Genomic DNA, 26165 nt, shown 5'->3' on the forward strand with positions numbered 1-26165 from the left:
TATTAGATTGATTATTGCATTATTTTGTTTTATCTACTTGGAGATTTCATGATATTAAATGGGACTATTTGCTGTAGCACATCTGTGATGCTTTAGCTATTGACAAATATAAACTGGCATGTCTAATAAATAAATTGTCCTTTACATTGTAGATATTGACATTTAAAGAAATAAGTTGGCAGATGATCAGGATAGAGGCGGATGCTATTCAGAGTGGAGATCATGAAATCCTGAGTGCTCCAGTTCGACTGATCACAAATCAATCCAAAATCAGAGTCACACTAAAGCGAAGGGTAAGAACACATTAAGAGCTCTCTTTTTAATTTTTTGTTTTAAAAAGCTAGTGTGTTGTGAACCACTACTGAAATAGGCAAGTTTTAATGTTTATTGATAGATCAGCATTTGCTTGATGTTGGAGGCTAATCTATCATCAATTTTTACCAAACCACCCACCACATTTTGAGCGTTCCACCACTATTCATCACTCTAGCTGTGGTGGCCGTCATGCAACTCCTGCCCACCTTCATATTAACCTGCAACACTGACTGTTGTACAACTGTTCACACTTTGCTCTTTGAGCTACCTCATTGAGCAGAGTTATTGTTTGTTACATTTACTCCAATTCTTCAGACAAATTTGTTGTCTTGATTCATAATTTGATCTATTTTTCCTCGAGACCTTGTAGAACTATGGCATTTGACATTTTGACGTTTCACCTTTCATTCTCAGCACTTCTCTACTCCATCAGAGTCTTGCATACTTCAGCAGTTAAGGCTGACAGCTGGGTAGTCATCTTCTATATAAACAGCATTTGTAAATAGTGTCCACTACCTATAAGGTGGTTTCCAAAATGATTTCCATTACTGTAGAGTATATGATCATATTAACTTTAAAATGTATTTTGTTTAAAGTGAAATGTTTTAAGCCTCACATGATATGACAGTTTTAGTGTTTATTTGTTAACAAATGGGAGATTGGGAGATTTGTGACTTCTGGGCTTATCTTTTAACAGTTAAAAGACTGCAATGTGGTGGCATCAAAACTGATTCTGGTTTTGGATGATCTGTTGTGGGTCCTGACTGATTCCCAGTTAAAGGCAATGGTCCAGTATGCAAAATCTCTGAGTGAGGCTATGGAGAAATCAGCCCAGCAAAGGAAGAGCATGGCTTCTGAATCCTCAGAGGTATGTATGGTTCAGATGCATTTTTAATAAAACGCAACATTTACGCATATAATAATACATTGTGCTATAGTTCTGGTTTCAACTTCATTTCCATGTTAAACTCAGACAGCCATTAACATCTCGGCAATGGTTGGGGGTAGAGTGATGTCCTTTGCAACGTAAACACCTGTCAGTTAGCTTTTCCTTGTTCAAGATGTTGTTGCTAAGGCTTTCAAATTAATTCTTACCAATGCTATTTTCACTGCTCCCCTTTTCACTGATTACTACCCTGCCCATCACATCTCGGTATCTATGCTAAAAGCCTAACCTAGATGCAGATGAGTTGTAGGTGGGGTGATATTTCCTGACTTGTGGCTTCAAGCTGAAATTAATTTAATTGTATTTTTTTTATAAGGAATTTGCTGACTTGTTTTTTGTCGCAAGCTTAAACAATAACTATATGTAAGTTATATTAACAGTTTTATTGTTTTTATAATATATATATATATATATATATATATATATATATATATATATATATATATATATATATATATATATATATATATATATATATATATATATATATATATATATATATAATCAAATGTCTAGGCCTTGGCTCTTCCAGATGATTGCATCACTTTGATACATCCAGGTCGTTAATTATTGAATTGGTCGTCAGCGGGGTCAAATAAATAATTAACAGCCTGGTTGGAACAAGTTCCTGCAATGGAAACAACAAGAAGAGCCTACCCTTGAGAGTGAATACAGAAAAGGGAGTTGTGTGACCAGGATACCCTAAAAATGACACTTTTGAATTCCTAACCAGCACATATGCACAAGGAATGATGAACCACTGCTTGCCTCATTAGTTAAATATGTTGTAATCCTTGAGGTGCACCAGATTAAATACCCTACAATAAAAATGTAACATGAGCAGGCTTGCTACTATTAGATTTAATTTTTTGCCAAATCGATGATTAATATCGACGTTTATTTTTCAAAGAATTTACAATTTTTTTCAATCTTTTATTTCTCAATTCATGCAGAGCACGGGTGAAATCGACCTTTATGATTTAAAAAAATGACTTTATACCATTGAGAAACGTGTCATTTAGAGAAACCCCTTTATCATATTCGACATGCAACAAAACCATGGTTACCATCATTCTAATTGAAGTAACGTTTGGTCACAGCGAAGCTATACCTTGTAGATATAGATCCTACACAAATTTAAAAAAATGTCTCAAATAAACCGTAGAAAATGCAGCATATAAAGTGTATTACACAGACTTTTATAGCATACATTTACAAGTAAAAACAATATGCACAGACAGAACAAAACATTAGAGAGTTGAACAGAACTAACTTGCACTTATTCCAAGCTCCGCCCCTCTCCTTAAGCACAGCTGGACTCACTGGAGGCAAGGCAGACTGGCCAGCTTTGTCTTGCCGCAGAGACTTCTGCCGTCGATCAGGGTATTGTGCACAATACTCATTAAGTGTTTTCCTCTTGCGCCCCATTTTCAAATCAAACTAGTAACTGTCACCATAGTAAACGCTTACCTACACCTTACCCGCTAATTTGAAAGTAGGTGCTTTGAATGACAGTCATTTAAACGAATGAGAGCATTCTAGTGCTGCTTCAGCCAACGAGATCTGTCAGGGCAGGATGAAATGACTGACGGTGAAACTACACTAGCCTATTAAGGAACCACTGATTTGACTGACAGTGACCCTTAGCCATTCAGAGCGGAACGGAGAGGGGACAGACAGCAAGTATAAAAACTACACAGACGAGATGAATTCTTAAATTATTATTTTTGATAAGAAAAAAAATAGCAAGTGGTTTTACCGACGTTTATCCTATATAAATTTATTTGTCGAACTCACTCATATTTTTGGAGAATTCGACGTTTAACGACCTTTACCGATTTACAATCGAAAAATAGCAAGCCTAAATATGAGGATTACATTCAAATAAAACTACTCTCAGTGATTTGTTTTGGATAGGAGAGCTTTACTAGAAGGTATCGTAGCTTTAACTGCCATGAACTGTTTCAGCTATTGTTACCCTTGGAGTAGCTGCATCTCATCATAAAGGAATAAAACATATTCCTGCATAAAAAGTTAGCTCTGACCTAGTGGACATTCTGGTTAATTAGAAACGTTAGTTTCAAAATGGTAAGAATTGTTTAGATAAATGGCACCCAAAGCAGATATTCCACAATTCATGCAGCAACCTTGACATGATAATGTTTTTACTTAATAGATGTTCTTAACCTACAGCAACTGGCATCTTTAGTAAGGTGCCAACACTGGCAACAGCTGTTTAAAAGTTTTTTTTCTATGCTTGCTTGCGTACAATATATACAATGGATATATTATATATCTCCTTGCTAAATTAGGGCTTTGTCAGTTTTTTCAAAAAGAAGAGCCAGGAAAATACTTACAAGCTTTAAGTTAAATAGTAGTGTATGAAAACTATTCATAGTCATGCACACACCCAAATAGCTTACAGTGAAATAAAAAGCATTTTAATTGGGTGGCAGTGGCTTTTTGTTTTAAAATATATACTGAATTTCAACTGAGTTGCTGCTTTGAATATACAGCTTAAACATTTGAAAATGTCAATGGATTACTGGAAGACAACACTTTAGTATACTCAGCCGTTCACAACCTTCAATCTGCTGTTTTTCTCTCAAAAACTAATCCGACTAGTTTTTGATTGTGCTTCAGGACCAGATTTGATACAAACTCCAAATGTCATTGTTGAGGATTTAATTTCTTGTTTGTACTGAAACTGTCTCATCCCACTGTGTGCTAATTGACCAGTGTGATAATGGAAAATAATTTAAGAGTAGTCTCTCCTTGTTGTTTGGGACATCCTGAATACATTAGGGTTTATTGACTAGACAGCTGCCTTGGCAATTCTTCAGATTAATTTAAACTCTCAATGCAACATACACACTGTATTCATTGTTTGCCATCAGCATAAATCTCATATTCTTATTTAAAGCTGTGGAGATGCTAGTTACAGTATAGACACACTTTCACTGATGCTACATTCTTGCAAAAGTGAGAAATAAATTTTAAAAAAAAAATTATAAAATTTAAGTGTTTTGAGACTAGTGTGTAACACAGGTCAAATCCTTTGGTCAGAAAAGTGTTTGGGGGGGGGCTCCCGGTAAAGACGTGGAGTGCAGGATGCGCCCTATAGCCTGGAGGTTGCCGGTTTGAGTCCAGGCTATGTTTCAGAGGACAGCGTGTGTTCATCTTCGCTGCTCGTGAGTTAGCGCAGGGGTGGTAGCGGTGAGCTGAGCCTAAAAAATACAATTTGATATTTCAAATTGAGAGAAAAACAGGGTAAAATCAATTGGTGACTACTAAATTTACATAAAAAAAAAACTAAACAAAAAAAGTGTTTGGGTGTATAAGTTAGAAGCAGGACCTTAATGCTGTAGCTGTTTGTCAAAAGAAATACTAACAGTGAGTGAAAACTTAATTGTCATAAGCACATGACCTCCGATGCCTGCAACTTTCAGCCTTAATGGCAGGCCCAGAATTCTGAAATATTTAGTTCTGTTATAAGCTTGGAAAGGTCCATGCGTATTATGAGGAACACAATGTCCTTTTTGTCTTAATCAGTAGTTACACAGGTCATAAGGTAAAAGCTCTAGCTCAGGGGTCTCCAACCTTTTTACTATGAAGAACTACTTCTGATTTGCAAAAACATTTGCGAACCACTCCTCAAAGAGTTCCAAGCTAAAAATAAAGAAAAATGTTATTCTTAGCTAGATTTCAATGTGAGACTTGACACTGCATGCTGTCTACCAGCCCAGCAAAATCTGGCTTGTAATTGTAAAGTGGTACCCTGATGGAGTCATTCAGATGCTTGTCACTCAGGCGGGTTCGAAATTTTGATTTGATTAAGTTCATGTCTGAAAAGGCAGATTCACATAGAAAAGTGGAACCAAGTAAGGACGCCACTTTCATTGCTGCTGTGCAGAGCTGTCTGTACTTGTCCTTGTCCACTGAAGTCCAGAAGTCAGACACTGGATATTTCAATTGAATATAGTTTTGAAGATTAAGAATCTCCATTTCCAGTTCAACACAATCCAGATTAAACAATGACCCCACTTGTTCAGAAATGTCACTTGCATCCATAAAGGGATTCGAAGCAAGCATTACACCAGATTCCATCTGCTGAATATCACGATTCCATCTGCTGAATATCACGAAGTCTGGCCAAGGTTCTGCAGTGGCTTCGTTTCCGTCCAACGCATCTTGCACAACTGGAAAATACTGATTTTTTTTTTTTTATCTTCTGCAGCTGTTGCACCCAGTAATCCAACTTTGATTTGAAAGCCTTTGCAGCACTAATCATCATGTCTACAGTTTATTTATTTATTTATTTATTTTTTATTGCAATCCACAGTTCAGGCTGTTTCATTTCTCTGACATCAGTTAAAAATGCCAAGTCAAGCAGCCAACACACTGTCAGTCAACTGTGCACAACTTTCGTTTCTTGACTCCAAGAAAGTTGTAATTTCTGATACGAGAAAGAAATCAGCACAGTACTTTCCCTCTGCTAAGCCACCTTATTTCAGAGTGAAGCAAAAGATTGCCAAACTTTAGCACGAATTGATTTAACTGTTTTTACAACAGGAGTCATAACATGGTCAAATGCCATTACTTTGCCGCAAAGTGCCTGTTGATGTTAAATACAGTGGTAGTTGAGGGAAATGGGGGGGGAAATCGGGGTCTGTGTTGCAACATGCTATGAAGCCTACATGACATCCTGTCATTGCAGGGGCTCTATCCTGTTACTGACACAAGCTTTTCGGTATTTCTTTCTAGCGAAATATTTTTTACGTCATTGTAGATATCTATCCCTCTGGTTTTAGCTTGTAATTGCAATAATGTCAAAAACTATTCTTTCATGCTAAAGTCCTCAAACACCATCTGAACAAATACAGCCACCTGAGCAGTGTGGCTCGAGTCAACAGATTCATCACACTGTTGAAAACCACTGATAACATAAATCCTGGTCTAACTGTACACAGACATTTTTGGATAATGCCAATACTCTCCTTGCTACAGTGTTAGATCCCAGTTGCACATCAGTTATAGCAGACAATTCGGCCATGCATGACAGTCATTGCACCTTTTACCAGTGCACCGTCAGTAAATGCCGTCTTGTTTTTTGCTAGAAAGTAAGCAACTTGGAGAGGCTTCTGTTACAGCATTTTCTGAAGAATAATATAATTAATGAGTACATTTTAAAACGTATTTCTTACATTCAAACTAGGTAATAGTAGGGTATATTTCGAGAGTGAAAACCGTTAATCTCTTAATCTTCAGATTCTCAGCTGTTTAGAAAGGTATGCTACTGTACTTTCAGTAGATATGTGTCCTGATACGCAAGCTGAAAGTCATGTTATGCCAGTCAGACCTAAAACAGGTAGACTGTTCGCCGGAATGAAATGGTTAAATTAAATCCCTGCTCTCTTCATTTATCATGTCTAGAAACCACTTAGCCTCTACTACAGATCTACTAATTGTGTTTTATATGACTCCCCCTCACTCTCTTCCCTTCTGATTTCCAAACAAGAGAATGGATCCAATGGCATTGTGCCCCAATATTACGAATGATTTCAGTTTTTATCTCTCAAACATTGTACTCTAGTTGTTACCTGCGATCCAAATGTGCAATATATGTTTCAAATGTATTTTTCATATTATGCTTGCTGGCTGGTGCATTGGTCTGTACAAATGGATAGCAACCCTGAAGTGTATAATTTTGATATGATCCCAGTCCTGCCGGCCATATTCCAGACACACATTTTTTATTTTCAATCTTATAAGGTTGGAAATGATACTTGGCATCCTGTGACTCTATGAATGCATTCCTGTTTATTTTACTGAAAGATTTAGTGTGTGTGGCCTTTTACAAGTATTTGTTTTTTGTCTGTTATTATGCTAAGGCAGGTAGTTACAGGCATAACTGTAACTCTTAATGGTAGAATGTGTAGTACCGGTAATACTAAAATAAACAATTTTATTTCAAGACATTGAAAAACACTTCTAGTCAGTGTAGATCATTTTTATATTGCTGTTTTTACCTGCATGAATATACAGTATAATTATCCAGGGTCCAATAAGCTATGTAGGGGATTATTATTTAATTTGTGGGCTCACAATGAATTCTACAGTTAGCTGTGAATAAAATAAATATGGTTTTTTTTTAACAAATAGCTGAAACAAGTTTCTTGTTTTCTTAGTCTTTTTTTTATTGCAAAGGCATTTTTCCACATTTCTAGCCTAATTCATTAATCACAATGTTGGCACAGTATTTAACATGAAGCATGACTATGCCCAATAATTTATGACCCGTCTTAATAACAGTATGTGCTCATTTGATTTGTCTACTTGCGCTGTTGCTCCACCTGCTGGTTTGAAGAATGATAATGTCAATTCCTTTGCAAGTAACTTGACATACTGTGTACTGCCACCTATTTTATGTTGTATGTACAGGGGGCTAGAAATTTAATGAAACACTTGAAATATTATTATTATTATTATTATTATTATTATTATTATTATTATTATTATTAATAATTTTTATTTATTGTTGCCCGGGTCATTTGTGGGAATCAACTTTAAGTGTCTAAGGAGGCTAGCAAATAAAATAAACTCTTATAACCTTCAAAACCATATACCGTGTCCCTTGCTATAACGCGGGTCTCGGAGGACACAAAATATGAGCGTTGTAACCCGAAGACCGTTATAAACCGGGGGGGGGGGGGGGGGCACGGGACACACCACACATCTGACTAAAATACAAAATAAAATAACTCCCTCTGTAGAATGCACATATAGTGAAGAAAAAAATGTAACTTTCCCTGAATTAACCGTGCATAAAGCACCATCAACGCTATATTTTTTACAAAAAATCCACTCGTGGATCATTTTAATTGGCAGTTTTTAAACTATAAATAGCCTGGCTAAACGTTGGTCGGGAGTTCAGTTCGAAGCGACAGACAAGCAAACCAAGTGCGAGAAGGAGAGCGGGTCAGGAGAGGAATAGGGAAGAGGGAGGTTCAGCTGCCGGAGCCGGGCTGAAGCGAAGATCAAGCGTCTCATCTCCCAGAGAAAGCCGCAGCTCCTCTCGCAGCAAAAAAGTAAATACATTAGGGAAGACAACCCGTAATAGGCCTAATATTTATTTAATTATAAAATAAATGCTGAATAAGATGTCTGTGTTAAAGTGCCAGCGCAGCTTTTCTTCAGTTCAGATACTGTATCAAAAGGGAGAGACAGAAACAGAAGTCAGACTGAGAAGTTGTTTACAGTTTGAACACCAATGTGATATCTTGTAACAATTGTAAGTCGCCCTGGATAAGGGCGACTGCTAAGGAATAAATAATACTGTATTTACTGTAGAAATATTGCATGAATCACTAGTATAGGGAATTGGGAGACATGCTGTAGGAGTGTTATATCCGAGGCTCGTTATAACCGACAGCCTTATAGCGAGGGAGCACTGTATTGACAAATATTATGTTCATAATTATTCGACAGTCTGTCTTCTGGGTTTATTTTTTCTAAGGAGATTTAACATTGCATGTCCTTTGCAGAGTGCAGCTCCTGCCCCGAGCTCCCAGCAGGTGAGGACTCCGCAGACTGCCGCGGCAGCTGATCACAATGACACCATTGCCAAGCTCTTCAACTCCTACGATGTGCTGGAAACCTCTCACCACTTACAAATCACCCACCTCGACCTGCACATTTGTGATGACATTCATGCCAAGGACAGAGGTAGTGTGCGGCTCGCAATTGAAATTCTTTGTGCTGGATTTTACATTTTTCACCCATCAGTGTGTATAGCTAACTTGCATTGTATGTAAATGTACGTGCATTCTGTGTCCAAGAAAAAGTACTCTCCATGTCAAGAAGTGATCAAGGTTAAAGGAGGAAGCACCAGGACCTGGTAAAGCAACCAGCTGTATATTTAAAACAATTTAATCTTTTTTCTCACATCACTTTGTCTAGAAACTATTGCAACAGTTCAGATATATTACTGTATATCGGTAACACCTAAGCACTGGAAATGTAAATTAAAGTGCAATATTCCTTGCCATAAATGTAGTTAGCATATCCAACAATGGCATCTTGATTCACCTTGTCAGGATTCTTCTTTTTTGATTTTGTTCAGAATCCTCCACTATTAAAAAAAAAACAAAAAACTTTCTTTTAAGTAGGTTAACAGTAAAATATGCATGAGCAGTGTGGGTGTTGCAGTTACTTACAAGGCGTCTTATGGTTTTATGAAGATCTTTTCCCTGTGGAATCTTTTATAAAGCTGCTTTTGGTTTTGAATACTTTAAGCAGTGGCTTTCAACCTTTTTTCTAGAACTCTATCCCTTCTCTCTGAAGGTTTCACCTCAAACACCCCTTTAAAATTTTCGCTGTGTTGACTGGTACCACAGTTGCAAAAAAAGGCAGTATAATCGGATTAACGCATTTTTATTTTTTCCCATTTATTTGATATAGAATTTCTCACAACAGTTTGGGACTGACAAACTGTCGGTTTAGAACAGAATACCAAAACAGTAGGCCTAATTCTTAACATTTTTAACTACAGATCTTTGGATGCACATCTACAGAAGCACACATAGTGGTTTTCTGTTCAAAAAAATTATAAATAATCCAAAATAGTTTGCACTGTAAATGTCATGTTACTATTTACTTCCCATCTCAGAATAATTGTGTGCCATTTAAAATGTTTACAATATCAAAAACATTTCAGCTGCTAAACAAAAATGAAATATGTATACACAGTGGTTTTAGAGATAATATATAATACCATTAAAAAAAATCAATTCAAGATCATTATTTTCTTTTTTCTTTTTTTATTTTTATTTTTGCATTTTGAGTCAATCTGCTTACCCCTGGTTGAAAACCCCTGCTTTAAAGTACCATACACTGTGTAAGGATAACTGTGCACTTTAGTAGTTATAAATTGTCACACAAATGTTTGGTTAAGGCTTGAAATTTGAAATAATTTGCCAGGTAAATGTAGACTTTTATTAAAGTAATTTTGTAACTTTGTAAATTTTTACAAAGTCTGCTTTATGTAGTGAAATGTTGAAGTTTTCCAGGTTTTTTTAATAGAGGAAGAGCACAATATGTCATCAGTTGTTTTGATTCAGAATGTTTGGGTTTTCTTTTTTTTTTTTTTTAATTTGGAATCGCCATTTGTTTTTTTACCCCATTTTCTCCCCAATTTGAAATGCCCAATTTTAAGCCTGACTCAATGCTGCAACCCCCGTGCTGACTCGAAAGACGAAGACGAACACACACGTCCTCCGAAATTTGTGTTGTCCACCATCCGCTTTTTTTCACTCTGCAGGCCCACCATGCAGCTACCTCAGAGCTACAGCGTCGGAGGACTACGCAGCTCTGGGCCGCTTGCAGGCAGGCCCGCAGGCACCCGGCTGGTCTACAGGGGTTGCTGGTGCACCGTGACCCCACGCCGGCGAATCTCGGCTAATTGTGCGCCGCGCCGTCCTCTGGGAACTCCCGTCCACGGCCGACCGTGGAATAACCTGGACCTGAACAGGCGACTTCCAGGCTATAGGGCGCATCCTGCACTCCACGCAGAGTGCCTTTACTGGGTGTGCCACTCGGGAGCCCCCCTCAAAATGTGTTTTTAAGGAAGATGTCTTGTGCGAATTATTTTATAAAATAGAAGTGTGACTTGCCATTGTGCATTACGGTACTTGGTCTGGGATTTTGCACATGGATTAGTTGTGTCATTATTACATGGGGCAGCAGTGTGGAGTAGTGGTTAAGGCTCTGGACTCTTGACCGGAGGGTTGTGGGTTCAATCCCTGGTGGGGGGGACACTGCTGCTGTACCCTTGAGCAAGGTACTTTACCTAGATTGCTCCAGTAAAAAAACCCAACTGTATAAATAGGTAATTGTATGTAAAAATAATGTGTAAAAAATAATGTAATTGTATTTAAAAATAATGTGATATCTTGTAACAATTGTAAGTCTGCTAAGAAATAAATAATATATAAACAATTACATTTTTAGAGTTCAAATCTGTGTGCATGAATTGCGTTTAGTTGCTTAATGTGTGATTTCCTTACAGGAATAAAGAAACGGATCACGGGGGGGGCAATGCAACTGTCTTTCAATGAGATTACAGTGGACTACTACCCACTTCACAGAGCAGGTATGGATATGTATTTCTTTATTCAATAAACATGTTCTCAGTTTACACAATTGCACTTTAACTGTTAGGTTTTATTTCTTTTTTATACCAATGCATTTTTTCTTTCCCATTGTTAACATCCTGACAACGGGCACCTATAACTTTTAAAGTTTGTTTCAAAGCTCTTTTCAAAATGTCTGCTCTAGTGCACCGATAGTGTAAGGATTATTGCCCACATTGTCAAACAGGTTACACGGCAATAACGATCCAAGATGTGGTACGGAACAGAAAAGCCACAGCACTTTTTTTTTTTTAATCGCTCTTCCTGCAGTGATTTAAAAGGACAGATCTCAAACCGCAGTGCACTAGAGCAAACATTTTGAAAAGAGCTGTGATACAGACTTTAAAGTTATAGGTGTAAAAAGCTGTTGTTAACAATTAAAAGATTACAGGTGCGTGATTTAAACAGTTCTAGCAACATGTGGGGAAGTATAACGCTATATCTTTTGGAACCCTGTTACTTACTGTGTAAGGTGGCCCAAGGGTAGTGTTAATTGGGGCTGTGAAAAAAAACAAAATCTAATATTAGTTTTAAAACTTCCTGAACAAAATTAATTTCACAAGTAAAAAATTAAAAGCTCCTGAAGTTTCCTTGAACAAATAAGAATGACCTGAATAGGACAGCTGATCTGCCAGGCCAACCCGACAGCTAGTGCACTTTAAAAGGTGTGTAGGGTATGTCCAATGTAATCCCTGTAATGGATTACATGTCAATCGCTATCCCAAATGAATGTTGTATACAAACTGCAGATGTGATACGATTCTTTCTTAGGCGAGACCTGCCAACATTGGATACACTACAGCGAGGCGACTAAATCACGGGAAGGCTGGGCAAAGAACATCCTAGTTGAATTTAAGGCTCTTGTGGACATGCTGAAGCACGCAGTAAAAGACCACAGAAATGCCACTGCAGCTCCTCCATCATCCTCTCCACAAGTCTCTCCTCAGCAAGCATCTACAAGTGAGATTGACACATTTAGGTTAAAAGATACTTGTATGAGTTGTAAATATTAAGAAATACAAAATGATTCCTTGTGTAACTACTACCACACAGTAGACAACATTATTGTCCCAAACCAATAATGTCTAATACCATTTGAAGCATAGTCATGAGAGCTGATGAAGCATGGGTGTTTTCCAAGTAAGCAGAATATATACAGCAGTGTTAACATTATTTACTAACTTCATCTACCAAAAGTTGCTTCTTGCTAGTTTTATAACTTTGTTAAAAATGTGTGTTGGTTTTTTTTTGTAGAAAACTTGAACTTTTTTAAAAAAAAATTATTTATTAAACAAATTAATCTTTATTTTTTTCAGGGAAAATATCCACATCTTCAACCAGTGCTTTCAATGCTTCCAGCAAGCAGCCTAAAACACATTTGATGTCCAGCTCTATTGTGGTCAGAGTGGCAGACTTCAATTTTTACCAGGTATTGCTCAAAATCAATTAGGGAACCATTCCATTTTGATGCTCAATGTATAATTTGCCCATGTGCTGTAGGTGAGAGTGCAAACATATATTTTATTGATATTTCTGAATTATGGAATACCCACAATTGAGTGTTTAAGACGTATATCTCTGCCCATACTTTAATGGATAAAATCTCTCTGATTCTCCCCAGAAACACACAGCTAAATTAGAGGTGACAATGCAAGCCATGACCTCAAATCTAGCATTAACAATTACCCCTATTGTCCAGAGCCTTGACTGTTTGTCTATATATATATTGTGTACAGAAAGGATTTGCCTTTGAGGTTATGTTGTTTATTCTGTTTAGGAGTCTGCAAGATTTAAAGGCATGCTACCAGTAAAATATTCACGAGTGCTGTGGCTGTTGCAATAGATTAGAGGCTTCCTTTAGGTTTAGGTTCACTGCCCTTCCCTTAGAGGCCATCTACCTTCTATTTGTTTGTGTTTTTTAAATGTTTTATTTATAATGCATTGTAGGTTTCCACAGCAGATCAATGTCGATCATCCCCCAAAACCATGATCTCCTGCAATAAGAAAGCACTCTACCTGCCACAAGAAATGCCAGCTACTCATATTGAATTTACTGAGTACTATTTTCCCGATGGAAAAGATTACCCAAGTAAGTAACTTGTCAGAGAGCATTTGGTCTTTCCTCTAGATTTAAAAAAAAAAAAAACTATAAAAGCATGCTATAGCATTTTCTGACTTACAAAACATTTACTGTATATAATATATTCCCCCCCCCCCCCCCCCCCCCCCCCCCGACTCCAGTTCCCTGCCCTAATCTGTATGTGCAGCTCAATGCACTTCAGTTAGTCCTGGATGCCAGAAGCATGGTATGGCTCAACCAGTTTGTGTTGGACCTGAGGCAGAGTTTGGACCAGTTCATGGCTCTTTACAAACTGGATGACAGTGCAAAGACAGATGAGCATGTTGACATCAGGGTGGAGGGACTTATGTTAAAGGTATGCAGCACTGTTTGAGAGTACATTTTTCTTCCATTTCACTGTAGACTAAAAGATTACAGTATGCCTTCAGGTGATATTATTTAGTGTGAGCTTCTAGGAAATTTTAGTTGTTTTCACAAAGTACTTTTTGAATTGAGACGACAGATGTGGTTTCACAGTATCCTACTGCACATCCTATTGTTTTTTGTACTTGAATATTTCTAAAAATGTGAATTAGGTTTATTACCACTGCAGTTTAGAATAAAAGATGAGGTGCAAATTAATATTTACTTTTTTCACCTGCATGCTTGTTAACATTTTGATAATTAAATCTTTACAAAAATACTTTTGAACAGAAAGGTTTGCACCAGTCAAATAACATTTCATTTGCTTACTTTGTAGCTCATTGTTCCTACTCAAAAGGAGCTGGAAAGGCATCAAGACCTCCCACAATCAATTTCCATTCAGACATCAGAAATGATTGCCACCAATACGAGACATTCTGCAAAATGTACCCGTTCTGATTTAGAAGCTGTTCTTCAAGATTTTAAAGAGTTTGAATTCTTCAGTAAGACGTTTACAGATTTTCCCAAATCAGAGGATAGTTTTAATCTTCTGCATCCAATATTTCAAAGACATGCTCATGAGCAGGATACAAAGATGCATGATATTTATAAAGGCTTTGTCACCCCTATGTTGAGCACAAATGCACTAAAAACTTCAGCTGCTACAGACTTGTGGGCTGTACATTTTTCTCAGTTTTGGATAGACTATGAAGGAATGAAGAGTGGAAAAGGTAGACCAGTCCCCTTTGTAGATTCTTTTCCTTTCTCTATTTGGGTCTGCCAGCCAGCCAAATATGCACAGTCCCAGGAGCCGTTTCAGGCTTCTAAAGCACCAGCTTTTAACATTCCAAAAAGTGAATCAGCAGAACTCAGTGGCCGAATGCACCGCAAGAAACTTCTAAAGGATTATTATAGCACAGACTGTGAATCTATAACCAACGGAAGTAAGAAGCCTGCCTCCCTAGATAGCATTCCGGTGTCTTCTCCCTCTCTTCCCAGCACTTCCTTAAACCCTGACATCCAAATTCTGCTCCATGTTCAGAAACATTTAAGTATGCAAGTCAATCACTATCAGTATATATTCTTGATGTGCCTCCAGAATTCAATCAAAACACTTCAGCAAAATATACAGAAGGACATGGAGGAGGTAACTGGGAAACATTCAGAGCAGATTAACATTTGTGTTGGACTTTTGCTTAAAAGTGCCGAAGTTGCCCTCTTACTCCACCCACTTCCCCAGACAGACACAAGGACTAAATCACCAGTTTCTGATAATGTAAGCCAGATAGATTTGGATATTTCTCCTTCTGAGAGCAGAGGACACCTGGAACAAGGGAGTGAACCATTAAATGAGAATGTCGGCAGAACGTTTGATTGTATTGAAGATGCTGTAGTTACACATCTTGATGTCTCTTCGGTCGATGATTTGCTCTGCAAGACATTTGGGGAATTGACTGTGCATAAATCAATGCCACTTCAGCCTTCCACAGCTAGTTCATTTAAAAGTTCCTTTGAAAAAGAAAACTGCACTGGAACTGCTGCCGAAAGAACGGGTTCTGCAGACTGTGATGACTCTTCAGAATTGCTATGCAATCTGTCAGCTGCAGACGAAAATAATGGTGAAGGGCTAAGAAGCTTTGAATATTGTAAAGAAGTTACTCAAAATGAGTTTTCAAGGACCTTAAATAGCAGGAAAAACGTGGGAGGAGACCCTTTAAGTGATCAGCGTGCCTCAAAACCAGAGGCAGACTTACTATCTCGAGACTTGAATGGCGGCAAAGAGAAACCTCCTGTGACAAGGATGTCTCAGTCAGTATCAAGGTATGCAAAGAATTGTAAAGTGTCAGGAAATCCTCAGTAGTAGGGTTGTTTAAGAGTGATTTAAGTGTAAAATAGGTCAGCATTTGACGTATAGTTTTAGGCCCCCGTACAACTACTCCTGTGCAAGTTCTTTCTCCTCTCTAGCAACAAGCCATTTGATCTGTGAATTCCTTACAGTGAATTCCTTGTGTTCTCCCTCCCCTTTGAGGGCACCCATTAACTTAACCCCCCAGGAGAACAAACCTGTAGTTGGGATCTGACACTAAATATACTGTTATGTAAAAATGTAAATGTCTGGTAAAATAAATTTTTTTATCAAATATATATCGCAAACAGTGGTTTTACGTTTAGCTTTTTAAATTCTTAATGTTCGTCCTAGAAGATGCTGAGCTGTGAACACTTCATCTCTGCTAATGCAGTGAGTGCAACTCCTGTATGACACATTTTAACCCCTCCACATTTTATAATGGCTACACCTAAAACACACTCCTTAGACACAAGTGCTATTTGCACTTTACATAACAAGTGACCCTTATTGTTTTGTGGAGTTATCAAGCCATAATCATTCATATGTTCAGGTCTGAGCCTGCAGCTTAACAACTCCTAATGAATTACCATATTACCAAAACAAATATTAGAGCAATTTGAGAGAACAAATTCGGCCTTTTCACTGTTTAGCCAATCAAACCTTCAGCTGATCATCCAGTACAGTGACTGTGGCAAAGCAGGCTGAAGATCATGACTTCCATGACCTGGATTCCTGAGATTCCTACAACTTTGTCTGTCTGTCTGTCTGTTGTCTCCAAGGGTATTTCCAGACCATAAAACAGCTACTGAACTACTACTTTTGCCCCTTTATCTGAAGAAATATTATGTGTTTTTCTATTAGTGAGTTCAGCTGTCAATGTTCAATAATTCTTTCCATACAGAAACATTTGATTATAAAAAGTTGGTTAAAAATTAGCATTTTCTGACTGCACTTAGAAAAGGAAGCAATTTTAAAACAAAAAATAGCTGTGAAAAATATTAAAGGCGCTCCTCGTGGAGTGAGCCCGAGTTCGAGCCCAGGCTATTCCTTTGCCGACCGAGGGCTAGGTCGGCCAGGGTGTCCTCGGCTCACCACGCACCAGCGACCCCTGTGTCCTCCAACGCTGTAGCTCTGAGGTGGCTGCATGGTGAGTTTGCAGTGTGTAAAGAATCGGACGGCTGACGGCACACGCTTCGGAGGAGAGCATGTGTTCATCTTCGCCACTCCCGAGTCAGCCCGGAGGTGGTAGAGGTGGGCTGAGCCTAAAAATAATTGAACATTTACTAAATTACTAAATTGGGGAGAAAACAATAAATAATTGGGGACCAGTAAATAATAATAAAAAAAAATTAGCTGTGAAGGAATAAGGAGTTTTAGAGATTGTAAAGAAAGTTACTGTTTACTAAACAGGAAATATACGTATTTAGTGTACAGTATTTAAATGAACTATTTGATACAGGTTTTGTTCTTCTCGTTTTCCAGTGGAAAACTTATAAAGGAACGCTCGCAGTCAAGTTTCTCTATGTCTTACAAGAATGTGAAGAGAAGTCCATCTTTGCATTCCCTTGACAACATCTCAATTGACAGTAACTTGCTGGAGGAGCACATGTTGGAAAGTGATGGGAGCGACAGCTTTATTCTCACTGACAAAGGTACCTGAACAATAAAATGTTCTGCATGTTGCATAATTTTGATATATTTATGGTGTCATTTACAATCAACATCAGTTGGTCCTCAAATAGTTTTGTAATAAAGCTCTTATGTGATCACTTGTAGGTACCTCTAGATGTCAGTAGTTAGTGTCACAGCAGGGGTGATGGACATTTATTTACCTTTATGGACAGGTATTTGAGCATCTTTGAACAAGAGTGTACCATCAAGTCAAGATTGTGTAAATAAATTGCTACAATTACATTATTGCTATTTTATGTTCTTACTTTTTAAATTGACCTGACATCCATTTTGAAGAGATTTTAGCTGGGTAGTTTATCAAAGGCTTATCTGTTTTTCATCCAGATACACTATGCCACATTTATGGCAATAGAGAACCAGACCATTATGTAGTCCCATCAGTTACATTCAACTGTAAAGAAGGCAGAAAGCTAACACCTTGTTAGGATAAGTCACTGGGATATGCATCCATTGATTGTAGGAGTGTTCTGTGTAAGCCGTGGTGAACAATGTCTTTTGCAAAACATTCTCTTGCTGTATTATGACATATTGAGCATTCAGCTGGAGAGTTATCAAGTCTATTTCATGGTAACAGGACCTATGTTAGATAGAACATTATAGATGTATTTTTACCTACTGGATCAAAATAGCCTAGTGTCTCATATTTTTTCAAAATAAATAGCACCACACTCTGGATCAGAAAGGATGTATTTATAGTTATATTGCATCCTGCACGGAGCAGAAAGTACAGTAATTTATTAATATTTGTCTGTTTTTGGTGTTGAAAATGTGCTTGCTCAAATTACTCATTTAATAGTTACATTGCTGTTTTGATATTAAGGTGCCTAACTAGTAATTTCTCTGGAGTATGATGTATTTTATATATTTATTTATTTAACCCTTTTGGCAACATGTTAAAATAAAAATATAGATTTGTCAGGTTTCCCCTAATATGTGCTGCAACAGAGCTGCTTTATTACAGATGCAATCTCAGAAGATATTTCAGTGTCTGGTTTCAAAGACACCATGAGTGACCAGAGCCCAGCTGAAAGTGCAAATGAGGCACTAGGAAACGAAGGTGGAATGTCACCAGATGCAGTCAGTGCTGCTTCTCAAAGTATAGAAGAAAACACTACAGATTTGGTGAGATGATGACCTGCCTAAAATCAATACAATCCTTGTGCTTGAATGCAAAAGTCAATTTTAAAGGTGCTTATCTTTAATTGGTCAACAATGAATGTAAAACTTTATGGGTTCTATCTTAACATTCATAAACCTGATTTTTATTTTTTCATTAACTGCATCTGTATCTATTTATTGTATTTAGTAATGTTAATAAGTGGGTCTATAAATAACACCAGCTGGATTAATATATAGTTCAAGATTTCCCACTGTTTATCATTGAAATAGACCCCTATGTATAATTCAGCACTAGAAAGCAATGTGGAATTAATAATTAGTGTAAATCCACTGCTGATATGCTGTTCAGAAGGGAATGAGCATTGATTATGATTGTGTTTATATTGATTTCCTCTTTTTAAAGATGTCTGTGGTGGTTTTTAAAATATTTGGGGCCAACTGTGGAGTCGACATCAAGGGTGACAATGCAGCTGTTTGCCTCCAAATCAACCAAGTGATTCCAAATCAATTGGGAAATGTCAGTGTTAGACAGTATCTCGGCAACCGCAGCATGGGTAAGAACGTCTCTCTGCAGTGCACAGCGCTGAAAGACAACAAACAGCATCACAGAACATTTCACAATTTTGGTTTAGTCAGGGATTTTCTTATATTGCCACACTAACATTTTGATCTTAAAAAAAACAAACAAGAAAAACCACACATTTGTACAACATATGTGGCAGAGTTCAGTGCGGCTCCCGCTGAAATGCTGGGTGGCGCACACTTTGCGGCTCGAAATGAACTGAAGAAAGAATAATAAAGAAAAGAGAAAGTAAAAATAATGAGTTTATTGTTTTGTTCTCCGTCTCATTCGTGTTTATATTCTTCTTTCTCCTTTTCTCTCTTCTTTCTTTGAGCCTGCATGTTCACTGCAAGGGCATTTCTTCACTCAGGACCTTCAGCACTGCTCACTGGCGCATGCGTATTCCGATCAAAATCTCCCTAAAAACTTGCTAGGTTACCAAGATTCTTTGAGTCTGTCTATTGAATTAGAATTTTTTTTTTTTTTTTTAATGAGCATTCAAAATGGAGACATGCACACAAAGTATTACCAAGAGGGGAGTTGGAAACATGAAATAAATCATGTACACTCTTAAACAAATGAAATTAGTTATTCCTAAAAATTGTAATTTGTTTCTACTAACCCTAATGTAATTTTTATTTTTCGTGAGACCTAAAATAACTTTATGTATTTTATACAATTTATGTATATTATACAACGGTAACCAAATGGGCAGTAAAGTAAAATTTGTGAACAGTCTTTCTTGCCTCGCTTTCTTTTTAGGTTCTGATCACTCTTCGTTGCTTCAGCACAGAAAAGCATGTCCAGAAGTGAGAGTGCGAATGGAAAGCGGACCTAACGCTGCAGCACATTCCCCACTGGCTGCAAATAACGGCTTCCTGCAGTGTGAGCTGGACAACTTCAGCGCTGACCTGCTGATGTCTTCCGTCGTGAACCTAGGGCAGTTTATAGAAGGAGATTCCGTTTCAGAGGTGTTGCCAATGAAAATTACGGTTTCAAATACAAGCATTAATTTGAAGGTAGGACAAATATATCTGTTTTAGTTCTGTGTTCGTTTTTTTTTTTTTTTTTTTTTTTTTTATTTCCGCTAGTGATTAAAAAAAAAAAAGACATAAAATATTCAAGTTAATTTTAATGCTAACACAGATGTTTGTTTATATATATATATATATATATATATATATATATATATATATATATATATATATATATATATATATATAATATATAATATATAATATATTTATATATAATATTTATTTTTGGATATCCGTTTTTGGATGAACCATGACTAACCTTATCTATATTTAGTTTATTCATGCAGGGAATTAGTTATTAAATTATTAGAGAGCGGAACTGTGTTCATATAAACACCCTTCACTCTCCATATGGTTTTGGGTGACTGTATATCCATTTTGAAATTAGTTTAGTTTTTTTTGTTAAATGCTGCTATACAAGAGATTCTGTTTCCCAAAATTCAACTGCCAAATCTAATCTAGTAATAAGAGAGTATATTTGTCATAGGAGAATGTTATGAAAATAGACATCTGACAGATACCACAGCATCCGCTATTTTTAAATGGCTTCATGAATAAAGAATAATGTTTCACTTTTCCAATAGCATTACTGGACGTGAAAGGTCCATATATATCATCCTTACCTGCCAATAGATGCCCTGTAAATAAGGAATAATTCACTTTGAAAAATATCATCAGCTATGCTTTATATTTTTGTATTCACACAATTTGCATTTCTGATGGTTGTACCAAATAACTAATAGTAATGTAATGTTTACCAAATTTCTGTTAATTATAAAATTGTCATTTCATTTTGCATTCCGTAGAAACTTTTCTATTATCATTTTTGGGATAGCTGGAATTTCCAGTTTATATAATTCTGATTCCATTCATAATCGTTGAATCTAGTTTACTGTTATAAATAGTGTTATATTATTATTATTTGTTTACTTAGCAGACGCCTTTATCCAAGGCGACTTACAGAGACTAGGATGTGTGAACTATGCATCAGCTGCAGAGTCACTTACAATTACGTCTCACCCGAAAGACGGAGCACAAGGAGGTTAAGTGACTTGCTCAGGGTCACACAATGAGTCAGTGGCTGAGGTTACAAGCCCTTTTCTTTAACCTCCTGATTACAAGCCCTTTTCTTTAACCACTGGACCACACAGCCTCCATATTCTCACATATTCTCCTATTAAGTATCCTCATGAGAGGGTTCCTATAGGAATCGCTAGCATTTGCATTTCCCATATAATGTTCTTTATTACTCAAGCTAACTGGCTGCCATATTGTTTACAGGCCTGGGTTTTGACATGTTGTTTTGTTCCACCTGCTTCGTGGTATTGTATCGAAGCGGGTGTAGTCACCAGAGATGAAAGCTCAAAACAATAATTTTTAAAGATTATCAAGCACAACAAAAAGCAAAAAATGGGAAAACACTGGTCTGCAAGTAAGATTTGATTGAACAACCAGTTAGAGTAATTATATAAAAGAACTCAGAACTATTCATCTATAATTCATGATTACAAAAGCTATAAAATGGTAAGGGGGTTAAAAAATTTCTAAAATGTTATGCTTTTACTACTATATATATATATATATATATATATATATATATATATATATATATATATATATATATATATAATATATAATGTCTGTTTTCATTACAAGCTTAGGTCTAAATAAGTGTAAGCATCCCCCCCCCACCTCTTTCTTCAAAGGATGACAGTCGTGTAAACCCATCAGGTACCCAGCCAGCACCAATGGCATTGCATATCGAGAATCTTTTAGTACAGAGGAACGATGACGGCTCCTTCTCTTTTGGTGGTATGTATTTTTTATTAAATCTCACACAGAGCTTGGGAGATGATGTTCCTTTGGCCTGAATCCAGATCAAAGCTTGTGGACATTGTGTATCCAATCTAATGGAACCACTGGGGATGTGGTATAACATCTTCAATTATACACTGCATTGAAGATATCATTGCAATGAATCCGTTATTCTTTTATATAAACAAGTTGAAGAAGATTGCGTAGTAGTGAGTAGTTGTTTCTTGATGTGAACTATATGCAAAGAAATGCAGAGTCCTTTTCTTCAAATGTTAGTTTGGTTTATTCAATATATACAGGGAATCGTCTTCCCAGTCAGAGCAAACAGATTAGAATGAATTAAGGTCCAGTTTACATTTTTATAGACATGCATATGTATAAGTTGGCCCATACTTGTTTTCCATCACTCCAGTATGCATTGTATTAGCCCATCGTCACTCCAATCAGAAATGTGCAGCACCTGGTTGACACACCCTTAAAGAAGTTAACACCCCTTTCCTTTGCTTACTCAGTGCAATTGTAACCCTAGACTCTATGTCTGCGCTTTAATAAGTGGTCTCTGTGTGTGTGATAGTGTACCAATCTCTTAATCTCTGTGATCAAACAGTGCTCTTTGTTATGCTTGGCTGAGTTAGTCAGTTTGCTATCTCTTGTGTATGTATATTAACTCAAGAAGGTACCATCTGGCCTGAAAGATGGATTTCATTCTGTTTTTGCCTCCACTGGTCGTCTCTTGTTCCCTGGTATGTGAGTGGGGGAGGCTCTGAAGCAGCTCATGATCTTTTTTTGTGAAACACCCAATTTGTCTGAATTCGGCACTTTCCATAGTCGAATCAGATATCACTTTGTCACAATGTACAACACAAGTGTTGCTTTTGTCTTAACATTTTTCTACATTTTTCTACATTTTCTTGACATAAACTAGATGTTCTCCTAAGGCTGTAGGTACTATAGGGGGTGCACAAGATGACTTGGAAATGCTAAATTAAAAAAATGAAACTAAAGGAAAATTAATGATCTTGAATTGATTTTTTTTTTAATGGCATTATATATTATTACTAAACCACTGTGCATACAGATGTCATTATTATTTAGCTTGCTCAAATGTTAGACACTATACTTTCAAAATTATCATCCACCTGTACGCAGGCGAGATTTCTGTTGAACAGATTCCCAGCGTGATATTAAGCGCAGCTTCATTTTTAGTAACGGTAATAGTGCATGGTTGAATTTGTTTTCTGTGTTTGATAGAGTACATCCAGATTATCCTGTGTAATTTCTCTAGTAAAAAATTGATACATTTTGCTCACTTGCAAAAGAAAAACGAAGGAAGAAAGTGCAAAGCGACAGAATATACCGCGTCCCTTTGGATCGTTTTTATGTTCATCATTGTTAGTTATTATAGTTTTATCTTGAGGATAATTTTTTTGTGTTGTAAATATTTTAATTGATACACAGTGATGCTGAGATGGTAAGTAAATAGTAATGTGATCAACTTTACAGTGCAGACTATTTGAGATTATTTATAATAACTTTGCAGAATAGAAAGTGAATGTGGGTTTCCGAAGAGATTCACACATACTGTCTTTTGATTCTGCGCATCTAAAGATTGTAATTAAAGTTAAGAGTTACTGTTTGATATTATTAGGGCCCTGCGTTTTACGCAACCTGTTTTTTTTGTTTTCAATTGTAATTCAACTGCTATCCCCGAGGTGTCCCTGCAGCCACTCCAGTTATAGTAATCAAATTCACAATTAAGAAATCAACACATTACTCTTTGACTAATTAGAAAAATAAAAGCGAATTATGATTATAAATGGTAATTGAATAAACTGATGCGTTAAAAGAAAAATTGAGAGACCTAAACATGGAGTCAAAGACATTGCAATCAAAAAGCATTTCATTGAGCAAATGCACACAACAATATCCACCTGGTGTTCTGTGCACCGATGGGTATAATTTATTTTGCACAACTTGCAATTTATCTTCGGACCACACTCGAAAGTCAACAATAGACCGACATTTATCATCAGAAAAACACAGAAAACGAAAGGCTGAGATTGACAGCTATGAGACACGGCGTCCTCCAGTAAAAAAACATAAGGGGAACGAAAATTATGAACGCCCACGAGATGTTTGATTTGATGGAGGCATTTGTTTGTGCTAATATTCCCCTGGAAAAAAATGGATAATCCAAAACTATGTGCATTTCTGAACAAATAATTTGCTGAAAGCAGACAAGGTGTTTGCAACTGTTTAAAAAAAATGGTTTAAACATTGCCCAAGCAGAAAACTATGTTTTAAATACCACCTGACAGAAGCAAGCCAACAAGAAGTCTGTACTTTACCCATAAAGTTGCCACCTGATCCATGCATAACACGATGGGGCACTTGGTATTCTGCTGCTGAATATCATTCCAAATACATCCCTTTTTACGCAGGCTTTCCTTAATTGTGACACATGCCAAGGGACTGGTGGATCTGATTCAGTGGTTTGAAAGCCGTGAAGCGAGAGTCCATCAAACATATAATAAAGATGCAGAATTAATAAATCCATACCAAGCAATGGCACAAGAGGTACACAGCACAGACGCCACAATAAACAAACTGTGTAAATACCTTCCATGATGTTTCTGAAAAACTGACTAATTACTACAACCCTGATCAATGCAAAAAGAAACCACGTTTTTTTTCAACCAACTGATGGCAGTAAGGATATTCGACCCAAAACAAGTGTGTAGTTTGGATCTGGAAGCCCTCCCATTATATTCTGTTCCAGGATTTGATGCTGACTGTAAATCAGAAATGGACAAATACCTACCATATGCAAAAGAAAACAGCAGTAGAATGACTTTGAATGAATTTTGGTTTTAAAGCTGAAGAATGATTTCCCAATTTAACTTGAAAGGCTAAAATATATTTGTCAGTTGTTACCAATTCTGTAGATGCTGAAAGAAGTGTTTCTTCTTATGGCCAAGTTTTCACAGAACAACATCAATCTATGAAAGAAGGCAGGGTTAACCAACTGACGATGCTTGAGTTTAATAGCAACATTTAATGCATGGGACATTTTCTTTCATGAAACTGTAAGTGACACTTAATGTGCTGCTTCCGAACAACCGTGCATTATTATTATTATTATTATTATTATTATTATTATTATTATTATTATTATTATTATGTTTGTAATATATATGTTACAGCATTGATGTTATGATTTCAGTATTTTATTTTATAATTGTTCTGGGAATCAGTGCTTTTTTATTGACAAATTATGTGTTCCTACTAGTAAACTGAAACATTTAAATTATTTATTTACACATTCTAAGAAATTATATTGAATATGACATATTAGTAATAAAGGGATGCATGACTAAATAAATGTCCATAGCTGCTGCTGCCGCCTAATCAACACGCCAATGCACGTTAATAGAATGACTAATTGAGATGATTAAAGGAATCAGGAGATTATTAATCAATAAGTGGTTTAATTAAGCACACTACATGACCAATGAAGTTCAGCCTAAGAAAGCAGGTCATGTAAAATGCAGGGCCCTAGGTATTATGTCCTAAACCAGCAGTTTGTCAGTCCCAAAATGTTGTGACATAAATTATATATTAAATTGTTAAATAAATTGGAGGGTGGGGTTGTTAATCGGATTATTGTGCCTTTTATTGCAACTACCATTCAGTAGAGCAAAAAATTGTAAAGGGATACTTGAGCTGAAACCTCCAGACAGAAGGGATACAGTGTTTATTTTTTTTTTTTTAAGTTGAAAACCACTGTCCTAAGGCATCAATGAAAATTTATTTTCTAAAGTCTAAAACAGAATGTGCAGTATTGTATGTTGAGGTTAATTTTTTTTCAGCAGACTGCAATACTTTTTCTTTCTTTCTTTCTTTCTTTCTTTCTTTCTTTCTTTCTTTCTTTTTAATATAGTTGACAAAACTTCCAGTTCAAAAAAGAAAATGGAGGTCAGGTCTCAAAGTGAGATTAGCAATGCTCCTGAGAAACAGAGGAAAGTGAGCATTGTGTCCCAAGCCACACAGACATTACCAGAAAGGCCTTGCCCTCCTGTTCAGTCACCAAAAAAGCAAGAACAAGCAAGCACTAAAAGCTCGGCTGACTTGCAAAAAAAACAGGTGAGAAAGCTTTGT

The 26165-nt window shown here is 36.7% G+C and overlaps 1 protein-coding gene across 1 annotated transcript in view; it reads left to right on the forward strand.

The window, feature by feature from the left end:
* Positions 1-26165, forward strand: part of LOC117415784 (bridge-like lipid transfer protein family member 3B) — a 49323-nt gene that overhangs the window by 20502 nt on the left and 2656 nt on the right. Inside the window, exons 6-20 of the mRNA XM_034026579.3 lie at positions 153-293; positions 1013-1183; positions 8806-8986; positions 11328-11411; positions 12223-12411; positions 12768-12880; positions 13399-13540; positions 13693-13886; positions 14271-15754; positions 17265-17434; positions 18436-18596; positions 18997-19147; positions 19918-20174; positions 21899-22004; positions 25948-26150. Coding sequence (XP_033882470.3) covers positions 153-293; positions 1013-1183; positions 8806-8986; positions 11328-11411; positions 12223-12411; positions 12768-12880; positions 13399-13540; positions 13693-13886; positions 14271-15754; positions 17265-17434; positions 18436-18596; positions 18997-19147; positions 19918-20174; positions 21899-22004; positions 25948-26150 — 3747 coding nt within the window. The remainder of the gene's footprint in view (positions 1-152; positions 294-1012; positions 1184-8805; positions 8987-11327; positions 11412-12222; positions 12412-12767; positions 12881-13398; positions 13541-13692; positions 13887-14270; positions 15755-17264; positions 17435-18435; positions 18597-18996; positions 19148-19917; positions 20175-21898; positions 22005-25947; positions 26151-26165) is intronic.

Source organism: Acipenser ruthenus, chromosome 7 (genome assembly GCF_902713425.1).
Source record: "Acipenser ruthenus chromosome 7, fAciRut3.2 maternal haplotype, whole genome shotgun sequence".
NCBI classification, from domain to species: Eukaryota; Metazoa; Chordata; class Actinopteri; order Acipenseriformes; family Acipenseridae; genus Acipenser; species Acipenser ruthenus.